This window comes from Miniopterus schreibersii (assembly GCF_964146895.1).
Source record: "Miniopterus schreibersii genome assembly, chromosome: 12".
Classification (NCBI taxonomy): Eukaryota; Metazoa; Chordata; class Mammalia; order Chiroptera; family Miniopteridae; genus Miniopterus; species Miniopterus schreibersii.
The window spans coordinates 11482946-11502060 of NC_138112.1; the positions used below are offsets into that span (position 1 = coordinate 11482946).

The 19115-nt window shown below is 37.9% G+C and overlaps 1 protein-coding gene across 1 annotated transcript in view; it reads right to left on the reverse strand.

Annotated features, from left to right (window-relative positions):
- DDX10 (DEAD-box helicase 10) overlaps window positions 1-19115 on the reverse strand; it is a 208972-nt gene that overhangs the window by 173703 nt on the left and 16154 nt on the right. Inside the window, exons 7-9 of the mRNA XM_081154586.1 lie at window positions 18345-18471; window positions 14852-15014; window positions 11376-11460 (exon numbers count right to left, since the gene is read on the reverse strand). Of these exons, the coding sequence (XP_081010712.1) occupies window positions 11376-11460; window positions 14852-15014; window positions 18345-18471 (375 nt within the window). The remainder of the gene's footprint in view (window positions 1-11375; window positions 11461-14851; window positions 15015-18344; window positions 18472-19115) is intronic.

Consider the following 19115-nt stretch of genomic DNA (forward strand, 5'->3'; position numbering starts at 1 on the left):
ACACAGACACACAGAAGAGCATGAAATCAAAATTGTTAAAAGTCTGAAGTTAATTCATCAATTTTAAGAAATTAAGGGGCCAGTATATGCCAGGCACTGAAACAGAGTGACAAAATGGACACAGTTCTGGCTGTCACAGAGCTTACAGACCACCACAGACAGACATTAAAACCAGCGAGTCACATAAAGTGGTGTGAGTGTTGCAGTAGACATATAGGAAGCCATGAGAACATACAAGAGTTCTACTGAATGTAGTCTAGGAGTCAAGAAAACTGCCCTAAGGAAATGACCTCTAGGAGCCGAGACCTAAGAACAATTAGAAATTAATCAAACATTAGAAGAGTCAATTTTCCAGGAAGAAAAGGCAGCAGTTGAGAGAATCAAGTTTTGTCTTCTTCATGCTTATTTGCCTTTTCTAGGTTTTCTAAGTGCCTGAGTATTAAACAGGAAGAGAAGAGGAAGGCTGAACATACACAGGCTGGGGCAGAAGTAGGTTTATAGTTGTGAGTACTCGAAACAGTTTATTCTTGCACTATTATTTATTATTGTATTATTTTCCATATGAACAACTGTAAACCTAATTTCGCTTCACCCTGTATTAACTCCTTTTATTAAGTATATTTCATAACAGAAAAATAGTACCAAATACCTTCCCCATAGTAATTTTAAGACAGACTAGTATGACTCAAATGTTTCATCTTCATTTCCTATGAGGAAATATGAACTTAAAGCATCCCCCTAAGCAGTGTTAGACTAAACTAACTCTGAAGGTAGAAATTATTATTGTATGAAGCAGTGAGGCGACAGCCTGAGCAGACAAGATATCTAAGCGACATCACAGCTTCTGAGGCTCTAAGATTTCAACAGGGACCTGTTAAAGGTGAAAGAGGACAGGATCGGTCAACACTGACCACTGTGCAGTACACTTTCTAAAATGCCCTCAAGGCAGCTAGACTGGCATGAAATCAGTAAAAAGGCTTATGTTATGGGGCTTGAAGAACAGTCAGGAAGGAGGGAGATCAGTGGGTTGAGCATAAACAAACCTCTTACCATCCTATTTCCAAATTCAGAGATGGAGAGAAAATAAATAGGCTCCCAACTCTACACAGGGCCAGGACTTTGGGCAAGAGTATAGAGAAAGCTCTAGGACATCAAAGAGGAATCCACTAAAGGTCTCTGACCCTCAGACTGACGCATAAACAGGAATAGTAAGTCCAATTATCTACATCTATCTTATCTACCCATTGTGCTCCCGGGAAGAATCTGGGAGAATGAGTCATGATTAAAGTCACAAGAGGGCCATATCCAAACCTTTGAAAACTATAGCTACACGAGGTTAAGACAGAGTGCAACACTGAAATTTAGAAGAAAAAAGATTCTCAAAGGAAAATGGGGGGAAATGTCCAACTTGAACCCCACAAGGCAAGCATCTAATAAAAAGATCACTAGCCCTTTTACCTATCTTACATGACACACAGCTTTTCCCAGAAACAATGGAAAGCACAAATTATCTCCCACACACCAACACCCAAAAATTTCCAGTAAGCTTCTATTTCAAAAATAAAAGCAGTTTTAAAAAGGCAGAAGCACATTTCACTTTTTTTAAAATGCTTACAAGAATAGTTTATTTACCCATGAGCTAGCTTTTAGATTTCAAAAGCAATATCCAAAGCCAAGGCAAAGGATATGGATACAGAGAAATAACTGTTCTTCGTAAGAACTATATTCTAAAACTCCATATATTTAGACAAATTATTTTGAGACATTCTAGACACCATATAAAAAGCCCAGAATCTGAAAAAACAAAAATCTCATTTTCACCATCAGTGTTAATAGGATGTTACATTTATAGAGCTCCTTAGAATTTATATAGAGGTTACTCTGACATTAATTTGCCAAACTTAAAAGCAAGCAAACAATGGAGAAAACAAATAAAAAATCAAGTCCCTGAAAGGACAAGAAGGGGGCGCAGGGCATGATCACTACGTAACAGAGACTTTCAATTTCCAGTTCATTGCTTTTTTTCAAGTATTCTAGGATTCCCTCCAGAAAGAAGGATCCTCAATAGGTTGATCACAATTATCTGCTCTCAGGAAACTACTTCTACACCCTAGAGCTCACTAGTATTTCTAGCTAAAATAGGAGATCCAGACCTTCGGCTTTTGGATCCCGATGATAATTCTTCCATTTGAAATAAACTATGGACCGGCCGGGCGTGGCTCAGCGGTTGAACACTGACCTAGGATCCAGACTATCAGGGTTCGATTCCCGGTCAGGGCACATGCCCGGGTTGAGGGCTCGATCAATGACTCTCTCATCATTGATGTTTCTGTCTCTCTCTCTCCCTCTCCTGTTCTCTCTCTGAAATCAATAAAGATATATTTTTTTTTTTAAAAAGAAATAAACTATGAAACAAATTATGGCTGAAGAAAGGACAGAAAGCCTTGCCACTCTGGCTACAGTTTGCCTTCTAGCCAAGAACTATTAATCCTCAGTTACTCCAATTCAGAGTCCCCAGCACACTCTGTTGGAGCTGTGTCTTTAAGTGCCCTCTGACTTTGCTCATTCACTCCTCTACAGCTACAGCGTGATCTGGCAGTGGTCACCACTGCCCAGCCACCCTAGTTCTCCAGGATACTAATCACAAAAGAATATATTTAGAATAAGTCTATCTCCATAATTTTTTCAAAATGCACAAATATACATAAAAAAAATTTTCTAGGTGGTGGGATTTGGATGTTTGTTTTGCCATTGTCTAAAATTTGTATAGTGAATAAGTATTATTTTTATAATAAAATACAAGTTATTAAAAACAAGTAAAAATTTTTATATGCTTTTAACAATCTACATCTTTTGCATCACTCTTACTTCATTAACACATCGTACTACTACCAATTTTAGCATATTTCCTTATTCTGACCATTACCTTTGAAGACATGTATGAATTTGTCTTCTGTACCTAACATATATATCATTTATACCTAAAGTCTGGTCACTAAATATTTGGTGCATGAGCAAATATAAACTGAGCCACTAGGAGTTGCATTAGTACAGCTGGTATGCAGCAAGAATTTTTAAAACGTGCCATACGTGAGTATTTACTCAGCGGCACTGACCTCTTTTCCCTTAGATTGTCAAAAAGAATGACAACAGCCAACTCAACAATAGTCATTCGCTATGAATTAATCAAAATTGTACCTATTTTTATTGTCAGATTGGCAAAAAATATAATACATTTTTTGGTGTGCCACAGAATTTTAGTAGTTTATCTGTGCCATGAGATGAAAAAGGTTGAAAATCGCTGCATTTAATAGTTAAAATACTGGATTTGGGGTCAAAAGAACTAATTTCAAATTCCTGTTGTACTATTCATAACCTTGGATAAGGAGTCACTTTATCATTGTATATCACATTTTTTTATTTTTTAAGTTATACAATTTGAACGAGATGCTCTGGGTCCCTTCAGGATCTAAAATTGTTTTCCTGCAACTACTAATATACTAGTCACTGGTCACAACACAAGTATGATCAAGAAGCAGAGAAATGGAGACAACCGTAGGTCACGCTCTGCTACTCCATAGCTCCTTTCCCCTCCCTGTATCTCTTATTCTCCCTATGCCTCAGCCTTACCTGTGGCAACCAGCCCCAAGAGTTCCTGCCACTGTGGGGGCACAGTGCAGTCAGCCATGCAGCCAGACACAGGCATCAGAGTCCAACTGTTCTGTTCCTCCTGCATGACGTGGTACAAAGGGGAGCTTATTCCAGGAAAAAGGGGATCTCTGACTCATAGACTATCTAAAGACTCTACACTAGAAAAAGACAGGGACATACTCTGGGAAAACAAGTCATCTGCAGCTGAAGATCTCAGAAACATGAACAAGTAATACCACAATAGGCTCAACAGTTTGACAAATGAAGTTCACCATCAAATAACTAGAAAGAAATCAAGCTGGCTAACATGTTGCATGGAAAGCTTCTAGAAAACTGATTAAGAGCAAGAACTGATGGTGTTCACAGGACAAATGTAGTAATTAAACACTACATTTAACTAAACACAAAATCAACTGTCCCCAGAAAAATTTTTTTTAAAGACTAAGAATTTAATAGATTTAGAACCAAAAGAAAACCCATTTAAAAGCAGTACTAATACCACCTAAAATCATACTTTCAGGAAACTGAAACTGAGGCTTAAAGAGGTTAATAACTTTTCCAAGGGTACACAGCCACCAAATGACAGAGCCAAACCCAAGTTTCTTGACTTTTTTAATATGTTTTTATTGATTTCAAAGAGAGGAAGGGAGAGGGAGAGAGAGAGAAACATCAATGATGTGAGAGAATCATTGCTCGGCTGCCTCCTGCACGCTCCCTACTGGGGATGGAGCCCACAACCCAGGCATGTGCCCCGACCCGGAATCAGAACTGTGACCTCCTGGTTCATAGGTGGATGATCAACCACCAAGGCACACCAGCTGGTCCCAAATGTCTTGACTTTTAAGGACAGTGTTTGATCGACTATGGGATATGTCTCTCTCATAGTCCAAATAGAGAAGGAAAAAATGCATATATTTTAGTGCATGATCTCAAATGGCAGCAAATTCAAGTTATTTACCTTCCTTCTCCATGGACCTGGCTTTCATGCAGTCTAGAAGCCCTGCATAGGATGAGCAGCCACTAAACTTCATTAAGTAAAAACAGCTGCTCTGGGCACACTGCAAGAACATGAGCTGCAGAATCAGAAAGACCCAAGTATAATGCCAGCCCTGGTACTTCCTGAGTGAGCCTGGACATGTTTTACCTCATACTCTCTGTGTAAGAGCTCCCGAAGATCTCTTCCATACAGCTATCACAAAGGCTAAATGAGTTCATTCACTTATTCACTCAGATACTGAGTGTTAGGAAGTGGCTAAGCTACAATCCAAGCATTCCCTGTGTGGGCGCAGGGGAAGGGAAGAGTCTCCCTGGTTTAAAAAAATAAAAAAAGCAATATAATCAAATCTTCATAAACATACTCGTGACAGGCCTCCTTGGGAACAAACATGGTAAATTTGTTAGTGTGAGAGCCCTCATCTATGAGATGCTATTAACAGGATGTACCAGGTTTGTTCACAGTCCATGGATTCAAGAGGGAGGCAGCGATGGTCAGCCTTGTAACTGAGTATACCAATGGCCCACCTGTGTAAGTCATAGCCACATATATCACTTACAGACTCAGGTCAATCTGGGCCAAAACACACCCTGATGTGCAAGAATGGACCTGTGCAGCTGTGTTGAAAGTCCAGGGCTTTTCCTGCCTCACACAAGCCTCGTGATTACCTTTATCCTTGAAATTATTAAAGTTTGATATTAGGTGTATTAGGCAGCTTCTAAAATGGCTCCCAATAATCCAGGTCTCCTGGTATTCACACCATTGTAGGCATCCCCCACACTTGATTGTGCTAATTTGTGTGACCACTAGGATACTACAGAAAGAAGGAAGTGTGACAGCCACGTCCAGGTCATAAAAGACATTGCGGCTTCCATCTTACTCCCGGTTCCCCTCCCAGTCGCTCTCTGATGAGGCCAGCTGCTATGTTGTGAGAAGCCCTAAGAAAAGGAAGACCATGTAGAAAGGAACTGAGAGGCACCTCTGACCAATAGTGAGGAAATGTATCCTGGCAACAAGTTTGGAAAGGGGTCCATCTCCAGGTGAATCTTTTTGTTTGGTTTGGTTTTGTTTTGTTTTCATAATGCTTGACTTTACTGTAAAATCTAATGGTAATGAACTTGGTTGTTAAAAATTTTTTTAACAAATATTAGTTTTTATTTTATTTTTAATTTTTAAATTTTATTTTTGTTTAAAATATTACCCAAGATGAATCTTAAAGTGCTGTGTGACACCTTGAAGTTTTAACAGATTAAGACCATGTGACTGACCGATAACCAGAAGACCAAAATGACCCATAGAAACCATAATATACAGTTCTTGCTTTAAGCCACTAAATTGTGGGGTAATTGGAAAAATTGAAACAGCTAATTAATATATGAGGTAAGATCTCTACTTCATGCATCTGATTTGAGAAACTAATTGTGTCAGCTTAAGTGTCTACTCTGTGCCAGGCCTTGTTCTAGGCACTCAGAGTACATCAATTAAGCTGACAACCTGCCTTGCTTTTATAAAGCTTACATTCTAGTAAAGAGAACAAAAAGCAAACAGTAAATATAAGTAAATGCTCTAGTATATTTAAAGGTGTTAAGTGCTGTGAAAAAAATATACAGAGCAAGGTTAAGGAGGAGTGGTTGGGGCAGGGTACAAAAGACAGCCATGTGGATACTTAAGGAAAAAGCACTTCAGAAGAAACAGATAATATAAAGGCCCTAAGACAAAACACGCCTGGCATGTAGAAGAAACAGCAAGGCCGGCGGGGAGCACAGGAAACAAGTGGGGAACAAGAGGAAACGGCGCTGGAGGGGGTTGCACAGTATAAGTCCAGAAGGTCACTGGCTTTTACTCGGAGTGAAATGGGAAGCCATCAGAGGAGTGACATGATCTGACTTGTGTTTTCAAAGGATCACTCTGCCTGCTGTGCCGAGAACAGGCTGCAGGAGAGCAACGAGGAAGTGCCTGAGAAATAACAGACTCCTAGGAAATATCAGCCCTTTTACCTACCTCAATAGTTAGGCTGGTCGTATTCTCCCAAGCTCCTCAATGCTTCGTGATGCAAAATAAAGAAATGATTTAGCCCTTTGTTTTTTAAAGCTTCAAATTCTAGATTCCAACAGACAAACGCAGAAGGCCTGTAAAGAAGCACCAGCCTTGCCCTGGCCAGTGTGGCTCAGATGGTTGAGGGTCATCCCGTGCACCAAAAGGTCACCAGTTTGATTCCCGGTCAGGGCACATTTCCAGGTTGCAGGTTTGGTCCCTGGTCAGGGTGCGTACAGGAGGCAACCAATCGATGTTTCCTCTCACTTCTTTTTTTTCTTTCTTTTCTTTCTTCCCTTCCTTCCCTCCTTCCTTCTCTTCCTTCTCTCCTTCCCTTCCTTCCCTCCTTCCCTCCTTCTCTTCCTTCCCTCCTTCCCTTCCTTCCCTCCTTCCCTTCCTTTTCTCCTTCTCTTCCTTCCTTCCTTCCCTCCTTCCTTCCTTGCCTCCTTCCCTCCTTCCTTCCCTCCTTCCTTCCCTCCTTCCTTCCCTTCCTTCCTTCATTCCCTTCCTTCCCTTCCTTCCTTCCTTCCCTCCCTTCCTTCCTTCCTTCCCTCCCTTCCTTCCCTTCCTTCCCTCCTTCCTTCCCTCCTTCCCTTCCTTTCCTCCTTCCCTTCCTTCTCTCCTTCCCTTTCTTTTTCTCTCTCTCCCCCCTTCCTCTCTCTCTCCCCCCCCACTTCCTTTCTCTAAAATCAATTTTTTTAAAAAACACATATTTTTTAAAAAAAGGAGAAGCACCAGTCTCTATAAAGGTGGAGTGGGCTAAAGATAGAATCTTCCTAAGTCTAAGCTAAAGAAATTTTAAAAATAAGAATTTTCACTAGCAAAAACTGTTCCTATCTTAAACCTAAGATACACATAGTAAACTTCAGTAAATTAATGCCCATGGGAACTGTCTTTTCACTTTTATTTCCATTTACAAACCAATTAAAAACATTTAAAATGTTTTCTTCATTATCTATTCTGTAAAGTACAAGTATTTTCCACAAAACAACCATCATAAACTCTTCAGAAGTTATCACATTAGAAATTTAAACCACTTTCTTTCTGCATATTTGCTGCTGCTGCTCTAAACTGCTGCCAGTGAGTGTGCAAAGCAAAGAACTGTCCTCTGCTGTCCCCTAGTGGAACCACTTAAATCACTCCCAACAAAATCTGAGATCACAAAACGCAGCTGAGGTAACTAAAGCAGAGCTGGAATGTTGCTACACTGCTACACTGGAAACCCCACCTTCTACCTGCAGACCCCTACTCCTCAAATGGAAGCTTTAAAAAAATTAGGAGTATCTGATATATTCCTACTTTCTATTCCCAAACCTTTATTTTCAAGTGGGCATTTTTATAAGTGGAAGAGCCTGATTTTGTGAGTGTACCAATCACTGCAAGCCCTAAAGACAATCACTTTTAAGCGGTGGAAAGTATCACAGGATACAGCTGTATAAAACTAGACTTGGGTCCCTTGCCTCATTTGTTCCTAAAGGAGATCACTGTGTTAAAAGGAGTATGGATGGTTAAGGAAAACAGAGAAAAATGTTCTGAACTGCAAAAGAATTTTAGACAGATGAATAAATTAAAATAGAATAAGTTACTTCAAGGCAACAGGTACCTGAATCACCCTTTATTTTCACTTAGCTAAAACACAGAAAGGAAAAAGAAAACTGATTTCCCCAAACCTTAGTTATTTTGCCACAAAGCACTAAATTCATTTATCTATATTCATATATCATAGTTCAATTCCAAAAGCAAACGCTATCTGGCAACCTGGTTTTAATTACAGCAAATACACAGGATTTTAATTAGTTTCAAATTTTAATTTAGCCTTTATTCAATTCAATTACCCCGGCTCATGGCCCACAAAATTTTCTAATTAGCTCTAAACCCATTAATGGCAACTTTTAAACTGCAATTTAGTCATTTTTTATTAAACTGACAAAGAGAAAATAAGCATTACATATCCTTTCCACTCACCATATATCTAAAAGTGTCAATTCAAAGTATTTTTAATTGGTTATGAAGGGTCAAACAAGCTTGTACTTTAAAAATAAATGACCACATTAGAAACTGCATTACAATCGTTTTTCAAATTAGTATTCTCTCTCTTAAAGCACAATCAATTGTGATGCTGTTCTACCTCCTCTTCATCTCCACAGTCATTAAGACCAATTTCATGTTCACCATGGCATGTTCAACTACATAACATTTTAAACAATTTCTCCAGGAAACAAGAACCCTGAAATATTTGCCCTTTGTGAACATTTTCCTGAAGCACTAAGATGTCCATAATCTTCATACAGGAAGAATAATTTTAAATATTGCTAAATGTATTCTATAAAGGAATCAGTTTGCCCTGTCCATGTCAACACCAATGGCATCTAAATGCCTGCATGCCCCCGGTCCGATATGCCAGTGAGAGGCCAGATTCAACTTTATCTACCTAGGGGCCCATAGGACCACAAAATACGAGCGTGTGCATGGGTGCCTGTACAAATTCATACATATTACACATTTGTTGAGAATTAAATAATGGAGAAACATTCATTCCAACAACCACAACTAAAACCTCTGAATATCTATCAGGTAATCTAAACATGTACCCCACACATCAAAGACCACTGATGCACCACGCACCTTCTCATGAATGGAAAACAAGGCTGCTATTCTACCTAGTCGAATTTACTTAGAGCCCATTCAAAATCAAAATGTTACCATTCTAAAAGTAAGTCTGTCTGAATGCAGCAGACATCATACACAGAACCCAGTTCTAACCCCATTGCTTATTCAAATTATATAACTGCAATAAAGACTTACTTTTGAACCCTCTAGTACATGAACCCTGTTTATAGGAAGTTTTACCTTTCACTACTATACTAGTCTCTCTGATCATGTCGGTCAAAAGAAAAGCACTTAAGTGAGTGTACTTTTGTTATAGCCCATGTTTAACAGCCCATGGGCTAAAAGTGAATCAACTGAAAAATGGTAAACATTCAAAAACTTTATAATTAAAAAACAACGAGAAAGAAAGAGCTGTACTTCTTAGGCTGTAGAAGGATATAAAAAAACTTCACTTAAGCTGAAGCAAACAAAGTTCACCAGACACAAAAAGATAAAACTTCTTTAAAGCCATCCAAGAACTGTGGACACAAAGAAAGTTAAAAGAAGCAAACACCAAAGGGACTTCACAGATAGACAAGGGACTGAGGACACTTGGGCTACTTGCTAAAGGCAAATGGAAGCACAAGCCTGCTGGAGAGTGAGTCTCTGCCTGGGCGAGGATTTAGATCTTGGGTCTAAAGACCCTGCCATCCCTGGGAAATCACTAAACAAAAGTTGGTGGCTTAAAAACCTGAAGTGAGCCCGGCCGGGCATGGCTCAACGGTTGAGCATTGACCAAGGATCCAGGAGATCGGGGTTTGATTCCCAGTCAGGGCACATGCCCAGGTTGCGGGCTAGGCAGCTGATCAATGACTCTCTCATCATTGATGTTTCCATCTCTCTCTCTCCCCCTCCTTTCCTCTCTCTGAAATCAATAAAGATATGTTTAAAAAAAAAAAACACAAAAAACCTGAAGTGATGGTTGTTCAGTTAGTGTCTCTTCCATCATTAAACATCGATGTCTCATTGACATCCATATTATAAAGACTCACTCATCCAGTTTTGATGAGAAAGAAAATGGTAACAAAATGGAAAACCAAAAAAATTGTCCATCTGTGGCTAATCACAATTAATCGTAACACTACTGTGGTTATTATTTTGGCTGTCTCCAATTCTTAACCATTCAGTAAGATGAACATCTTTACTGAAACTTTTTCCATCTCTCTATTTTCTTAAGATCAATTTCTGGATGTGGAGTTATTGAGTCAAAAAGAAGAGCTCTAAGACTTTTGATAAGTATTACAGAATGCTATCCAGAAAGATGCTAACCATTTTCAATTCTACCAGCAGCATACGTCTTCCAACTTCACTACAACCTCAACACAATGACACTTACTATTTTCATTTATCCAGACACCTTTCTATGCCATTCAGTCCCATGATTATGACTTTGCTATACTGTTTTCCAGATAGCTTCCCCACAGCTTGTTAGCATACATAGGGTGCTTTTAGTAGGAAGAAAGTGGGGACATATAAAGAAAAGGGAGTATTTGGGAGTAGACTCCAGCAATGTTGCTAATTTCCACACTAGACAAAAAAAGGAAGAGTGAAATCTACAACTCAAAACCACCCTGCCTCTTAGAGCAGAGCCCATACCTCAAAAGATAAGAGTACAGATCTAGAATAGAGGAGTCAGACTACCTGGATTCGAATCCTGGCCCTGCGGATCTGCAAACAAATTGTTTAACTGCTCAAAGACTCAGTTTCCTCCTCTGGAAACAGGTACTGAATAACAGTCCTATACCTCACTGAGGGGCATTAGGATTCAGTGAAATGACGTTCAGTGCGCAGTTCTTATAAAAAGCTTAGTAAGTAAAAAAATTTAGAACCAAAAAACTACAATAAGATTTTCATTGATTCTTCTCACCAGTAACATCAAGCCTCAGCCATAATGACTTACAACAGCTGACCAATTGCTCTGAAACTACACCACAAAAATGCCAAACCACTACTCACCTGAATTCCTCTATTCTTTGTCTGCAGTTCACAGAGCTTGGTTTTTTATTTAGATAGTACCAAAAGCAAAGAAACGGGCCAACACACCTACCTGGCAGTTCTACCTGCTCGGTGAATATATGTGTTGGCATCTTCTGGACAATCAAACTGAAGAACCCAATTCACAGCTGGGAAATCTGTACAGAAGAAATGTCGAGTTAGAAAATCAGTTTCAAGATCTGCCTTGCTGCACTATTTTTATTTTACAATATTGCTTGCCAGGACTTTCTGTCACATTTAACTGATAGATATCATCTGTGAACTCTATTAAAAATAAAATTAATTGCATGAACCAAGAGATAATAAACACTTCTTTGACAAAGTGAGATAAAATTAATGACAGTGTTTGAATGTGAAGATTCTCTATCTGACACAGCAGAGAAAGACAGCTTTGTGTTAGACAAATAATGAAATATCCTGATATTTAAAAACCTAAAAGAACCAGTTCTTTTAGGGGCTCCTAGTGAACTACAAAACTGGTTTCTAAATTTAAATAAAGGTTTACTTTTCCTGCTATTCCCATCTCTATTTGAATTAAGTCCCTCTCCCAATTTCCCAGCAATAATTACTACCTATGTATTTCTGGCTACAGAAGTTTCCATTCATTTCCAGAGATCCTGCTCTCAACTCCTTAATGCTCATTCTCTTACTGCCGTTAGTCATTTAGGAATTTTGCTATGAGGTTTTTCCGATCACTTTCAATCATAGAGAAAAGGGCTGAGCACTTAAAAAAAGAAGGGAGTAGCAGGATAGAGAGATAACAAAAGTAAATCTTTAGATAATTTCTAAACTTGGTAAGTTAAGAAATGGCAGTATAAGATTATTACTTCGAAATATACAACTAAATTCCAAAAGAAGAAATAGCAGATTAAAGCAGTTGCTTCTGGAAAGTGAGGAGAGGTAGAGACTTCTTTGTCTCATAACTCATTTTTATCCATATGCATATGCTGCTCATTAAAAAAATAATTGAGAAAAAATTAAGAATAAAATAAAATTCACAAAAAGATACCGGTGTATTCTAAAGAAATTCTTAAACATTTACATAAGAATAGAGCTTCAGAATACCCACTGTACATTTTTGGAATAAAAAGACAAATTTAAATGTCTGTTACTCCAGGAATGAATAAAGAAATTCGTGCTATGACATACTCTACAAAATACATTAGATCTTTGCACATCAACATGAAAAGACTTCAAAAACAAGTCATAGACTAGTATGTATAATATTATTTATGTAAACTTTTTAAACACGGAAGAAATTATATGCTGCTTATGAATATATTCATATAAATTTTTTAAAATAAACTAAAACAAAGGTGGTTGACATTTTTTGTGTCATATCTGAAGCCTATGGGCCCTTTTTTTAATGCACGAAGTAAAACACATAGGACCTACGAAAGAAAAATTATAACATTTTTAGTGAAATTTTGATATAGTACTATATATACTTATTTACTAATACATTACGTAACAACTTAGTTGTGGGTCTGATCACCATAATAACTAAAATAGTAGAGGGTAAACAATATTTCAAGATATCTGCAAAAACTACAATGTAAAATATTTCAACCTAGAATTCTATTCCCATCCCACTGTCATTCAAGAATAAGACACTGAACCCTAGTCAGGTGACTCGGTTGGTTGGAGCAAAAGGTTGTGGGTTTGATTCCCAGTTAGGGCACATACCTAGATTGTGGGTTTGATCCCCGGTCAGGGCACATATGAGAGGCAACCGATCAATGTGCCTCTCTCTCATCAATCTTTCTTTCTCTCTCCCTTCCTCTCTAAAATCAATAAATTTTAAAAATATATCCTCAGGTGAGGATTAAAGGGGGGAAAAAGAATAGAACACAGATATGAAATAACTCAAAAAATTTACCTCCCACCCAGCCGGCGTGGCTCAGAGGTTAAGCATCCACTTATGATCCAGGAGATCGAGGTTCGATTCCAGGTCAGGGCACAAGCCCAGGTCGTGGGCTCATCCCCAGTAGGGGGCGTTCAGGAGGCAGCCAATCAATGACTCTCTCGTCATTGATGTTTCTATCTCTCTCTCTCCCCCTCTCCCTTCCTCTCTGAAATCAATAAAGTTGTTTGTTTTTTAATTTACCTCCCAGGCACCCTTTCTTAGGAAGCTATTAGAGAATGAGATTTAAAAAAAAAGAATAAATCAAGAAAGATCTGGAAAGAGACAGTCCCCGGATGACAAATGTGCATCAGGCTTATGGAGCAACCAGTCTAGATCAGAGCTGGAGACAGAAGACTCCCAGAAGAGGAAGTCTCAAGGAAAAAAGAAACAGACTGGTTTTGAACTGTTAGACAACTGGGCATGAGGCATCCACTGGAACATTTGAGAACTATTAGAACTGGGAAACAAAACTAAGCAAATTTTAATTATTAATTCAAAGAAAAACACAAAAGAAAGTACAAAGAAGTAGACAATCATAGTACACTACTTCCCTTAGCAAACAATTACAGTCACAACAATGTAAATGCAAAATGTTGATTTTATCAAGTCATGGTATAACAATACAGCCTGGAGAGCTTTAAATACATGCATACTTATCTACTACCTCCAGTTACATGGGGATAAACTAATATGACGTCTTGAGGTATGCTTTAAAATACTCCAAGAGAGAGGAGACAGGAGGAAAAGGGGAATAACGAAAAAGATAGTTACTAAAAGTGGGTAGTTTATGACAGGACACTGACTTATTCTCTGTGTATGTTTAAAATCTGCCATAATAATTAACACAGTAAAACAAAGTGAGAGCCCGGCCGGGCGTGGCTCAGCGGTTGAGCGTCAACCTAGGATCCAGGCGACTGAGGTTTGATTCCCAGTCAGGGCACATGCCCGGGTTGCGGGCTAGGCAGCCGATCAATGACTCTCTCATCATTGATGTTTCTATCTCTCTCTCCCTCTCCTTTCCTCTCTCTGAAATCAATAAAGACATATTTAAAAAATAAATAAACCAAAGTGAGAAATTCAAATTACCACCTATGTATTCTCATCTCATTTAGTCTTACCTCCAGTGTTCCTATAATTACTTCTATACTTCATTCAACCCCCACAAAGCCAATTGTATAACAGTGGCTTTTTGAAAGTTTAAATATATTAAATATGATTTTAAAATAAAAATTCAAATGCCTGGTGAAAAGATGGACTTCACCGATTTTTCCTGTTAAATAAGTTGTAATATTTATTAAATTTCCAGTTTCAAAGAAACAGGACTTTTTTTCATATCTTTAAACCTTTAACCCCCCTTTCATCTTGTAGACTCCTCAAGATTCTATGCTATAGTTATTATCATGAAACAAAAAGAGCACAAAGATGAAATACCCTGATATTTTTTTACATAAATCTTCACTGATGTATCCTTAATGCTAATCATCTCAGTTACCAATTCATTTTTCTCTTATAAAAAAGCCCAATTATTAGAGTCAAACGATTTGAATTCCCAAAACCTATCAATTTATAAGCAAATTACGTTCCCCATGATCACAGAATATTTTTCTCCTAAGTTTTCTTACCCAGCCCCCTGGCTGCAATATCGGTAGCAAAGAGCACTGCAGCTCTCTTGCGGACAAATTCATTATAGACTTCCATTCTTCTCATCTGCTGCTGTCGACCATGCAGCGCAAGGATGGAAATACCAGGACGTAGCCGGCAGAACACTCGATACAAATACTGAACCTAGGCATGAACAGAAGAGTAAGTTTCATACATCTGGACAACAGGAGCAAAGTAAGCTTACAAGACGAAGGGCAAAAAGGGATTAGGAGTACAAATTTCACTAATTAAAGATACAACGAGCAGAGAAAGGGATATGTAGTAGAGTTATGGTGTTAAAACATTTTTGCTCACTTTATTTCCTAAAACAATTATGAAAAAAATATGTTCCCCTTAGCTTTTTAGGTTTATATCTGCTATTTTTCCAAATTTAATTGGTTACAAAGAATGTAATTTCTGGTATACTGTAAATATTGATATTTTAAAATAAATACTTAAGACTTCTGATAAATATACCCAATAGAGTCTAAATTGCAGAGCAATTTGATACCCACTACCAATTATTTTTATATGTCAAAATAATGAGACTACGCATTGTTTGAGAGGGCCCCTCAATTCTGTAAGAACCTAAAACCACTCTAAAAAATGATGTCTTAATAAAAGGTTAAAAACATAACGTAACATCTGTAATACTTGCAACAGTAAAATAAATTTTAAAAACTCCTCTTTAATAGAAATTTTACATTTCTTTTCCTCCTTGAACTCTTATTTCCTGACGCCACAGAATTTTATCTTTATAGTTTTATGCTTTAAAGTCTTTTGAATACTTTATCAAAATTCACAATTTCTACAACAAAACTATGTAAATCAGTTTTGACTTTTTAAAATTTCCTGTGGCCATAAAGCTGCATTAAAATTTTTCTTCTTGGATTAAATAAACTATTACTACAATTACTATTGGAGTAATTAATTATTATTAATATAGAACTGACCAAAACATGCTATAATTTTATTTTTAAAAACTGTTAGAAATAAAAAAATAATTTTATTGTTGTAAGATTTTGAGTGTTATACAATAGTGGATGTTATTACACCTCTTAATTTACGGGACTAAATGGAGCTGATTGTTACAGTTTTACTGTCTTTAGTTTATGTATACATAAATGAACACTGATTACCAGACTGAGGCAGAGTACAGCACTATTTTATTCCTATTTTCTCTTTCTAACATAGGTATTAAGAAAGTCTCCTCACAAAAATATAGGAAATGAACTGGAATGAACATGAACCCTCTAAACTCTTATAAAAATCTGGAAGGAGACTTGACTTGGGACGGTGAACACACAATAAATATACGGATCATGTATTACAAAATTGTACACCTGAAACCTATATAATTTTACTAACCAATGTCACTCCAATAAATCAATAAAAAGGTAAAAAATAAAAATTTGCAAAATCATGACAGATAAAATTTGTAATAATCTATCAATTAATAATTCCATTAAGCTTCCTTTCAAATGCTGTTGAAAGTCAAGAATAGAAACCACCTGAATTGCGAAATGGCTTGTCACCTTGTTATTAAGAGTCATTTGCTTTCTCAGCAGCTACCCTGGTGCCAGAAAGATTCTCTGATCATGAGACAATGAAATAAAAAAACTAAGGAATAGATGGACACATGCCTTTCTTTTGTAAAGTTTGTTAAAGAGCTACCATGAAAAGGAGATGGGAAATGAGAACCTGCAGACCAGAGAGGCCCCCTCAGGTAAATCAATCTCAGAAACATACATATGGAAATTGACAACATGTAACTGAAAACTTTCTGCAACCTGCCTCTCTCAAATCAAGACTGACCTTAAATTCCTGCTCTTAAAAAAACTGGCTGAGGTTGAAGATGTACGTAGAATAAAGCCATGCAGGTTCTAAGTAAGGAGTTTAAATTTAATTCTAAAATTTATAGGAGACGTCTTGGAAGGTTTGCAGCAAGGCAGTGATAGATTCCAGTTTCCACTTTCCAAAGATCACTCTTGCTATAATGTGGAATAACTACAGAAAAAGAGTAAGGAAATGGAGACCAACCAGGAGTAAGAGGAAACTGAGCATGGGTTAGAGTGCAGCACGAGGGGTGGTGAGATGTGGCAGAGCCAAAAAGAGTTATCAACAGCCTGAATATGGACATGGACAGACGAGAATTAAGAAGTCAAGGGGCTGGGGGCATGGAGGAGGGTATGGGGATAAATGGTGATGGACGGAGGCTTGACTTGGGGCGCTGAACATATGCAATACCGTGTACAGATGGTGTGTTGTGGGATCGTGCACCTGAAACCGGGATGAGTTCTGTTAACCAGTGTCACCCGAATAAACTTAATAAAAAGGAAAGAAAAAAATCAGTCCTTTATTGAGATGAGGAAGATCTTAGGGAAAGAAAATTTTAAGTTGTTGTTCCCATGTTAAATGTGAGCTGCCCTCTAGACAATCAGAAATACCTCGTAATTAAGCTGATACACAAGCTGGGCACTCAGGAAAGGGCGAAATGCTGCCATTTGCAACATGGATGGACTCTGAGAATAGCATGCTAAGTGAAATAAGTCAGTCAGGTAAAGCTACGAATCATAGCTAATTTTTAAGTTGATAATTTTGTATGGCCCACAAATGTTATAAATATCCAAATGGCCCTTGTCAGAAAAAAGGTTCCCCATCCCTGCTTTACATGGTAAAATGAGAGACCACTACTTATTTTCTTCATAAGATGGAGGGAGAGTCACCCTCGTATTTATCAGGCTAAACTATTCCAAAAGTTGTAAATCTAAAATCAACCTACTTTATGCCAACAACTAGGTTATCGGAGAATGTGAAAAAGTGACAAAAATCAACCAGGGTCCCTTCTCTGTAAGGGAAGAAACCCAGTTTTCTTATACATCACTGAGTCCCTTATTTGTAGCACAAGGTTAGTGTTGAAGAAATGTTTAACTAAAGATAGAAACACTACAGAGGAAAGGGGAGGGAGTTGATTCTAACAAGGGAATTGGGAGTGTCAGAAAAGGACTTCCAGGTATAATATTTGAGACGTTAAATATTCCCCCAGAATTGGGATGAAGGGATGCATTCCAAAGATCAGCATGAACAAAGACATGGAAGCATGAAAATAAACAGCACATTCAGTTCAGTATTCATGGAGGGTAGGTGAGTCCGAGATTATAAAGACCTCTGGTTAGTCTAGTCAGCCCACTGTTCCCTCCACCGGTATCTGAGGGCTATTATGTTCTAAGTATTATGCTAGATACTAACAATAGTGAAGTACAAAAGACAGTTTATTCCCTTATGGAGCTTACAGTTTCATCCACAAGTTTCTTTAAAACAAAGACACAGGATTCTCTATCTGCGGATCCATCACCTCACCTACTGCTGTATTTACTAGAATAGAAAAGAAGTTGCTATTTGTCTAAATAAAATCTGGTATTTTAAAAGGGATGATCCAACCCAAATAACTTAGGAAAAATAAACATTCAGTACCTCTTTACAACTGGAGAAAAATACAATACTTTTCTTCTTCAGGTGGCTTCGCAGGAAGGAATATAGGACACTTATTTTTTGCTGCAACTGACAAACTATGTAGTTCTGTTCCAAAGTGGCAGGGGTGCTTATGGAAATTAAAGGAGGAAAAACATTAAAAATATGCCATGTTGATAACTTTGAAATCCAAACCAGAACATAAATGTTAATAGTTGCATGCCTCTCAGATTTCTCCCTTTCTTTCTCTCTCTCTCTCTCTCATGCACACACACTCCAAAAGAGAACTTCTCTATTGTTCCTTAGGAAATAAATTCAACACATGACTAAAATACATTCAAAATCCCTTACAGATTATATATCAAAAATACAAACACAAACAGGGGTCGCCTCTGAAAAGGTAGGATCAAGGATCAACTGAAGGGGCATGAGGGAACTTGCTGACCTGATGGTAATCTTCGCCATCTTAATAGGAGCTTGGGATACATAGATATACATTCTTATTAAAACTCAGCAAACAGCCCAGCCAGGGCAGCTCAGAGGTTGAGCATCTACCTGTGATCCAGGAGATCTCAGTTCAATTCCCGGTCAGGGCACATGCCCAGGTTGTGGGCTCGATACCCAGTAGGGGGCGTGCAGGAGGCAGCTGATCAATGACTCTCTCATCATTGAAGTTTCTATCTCTCTCTCTCCTCTCCCTTCCTCTCTCTGAAATCAATAAAGACACTAAAAAAAAAAAAAAAGACATCATTCATGATTTTGCTAAGAACCTAA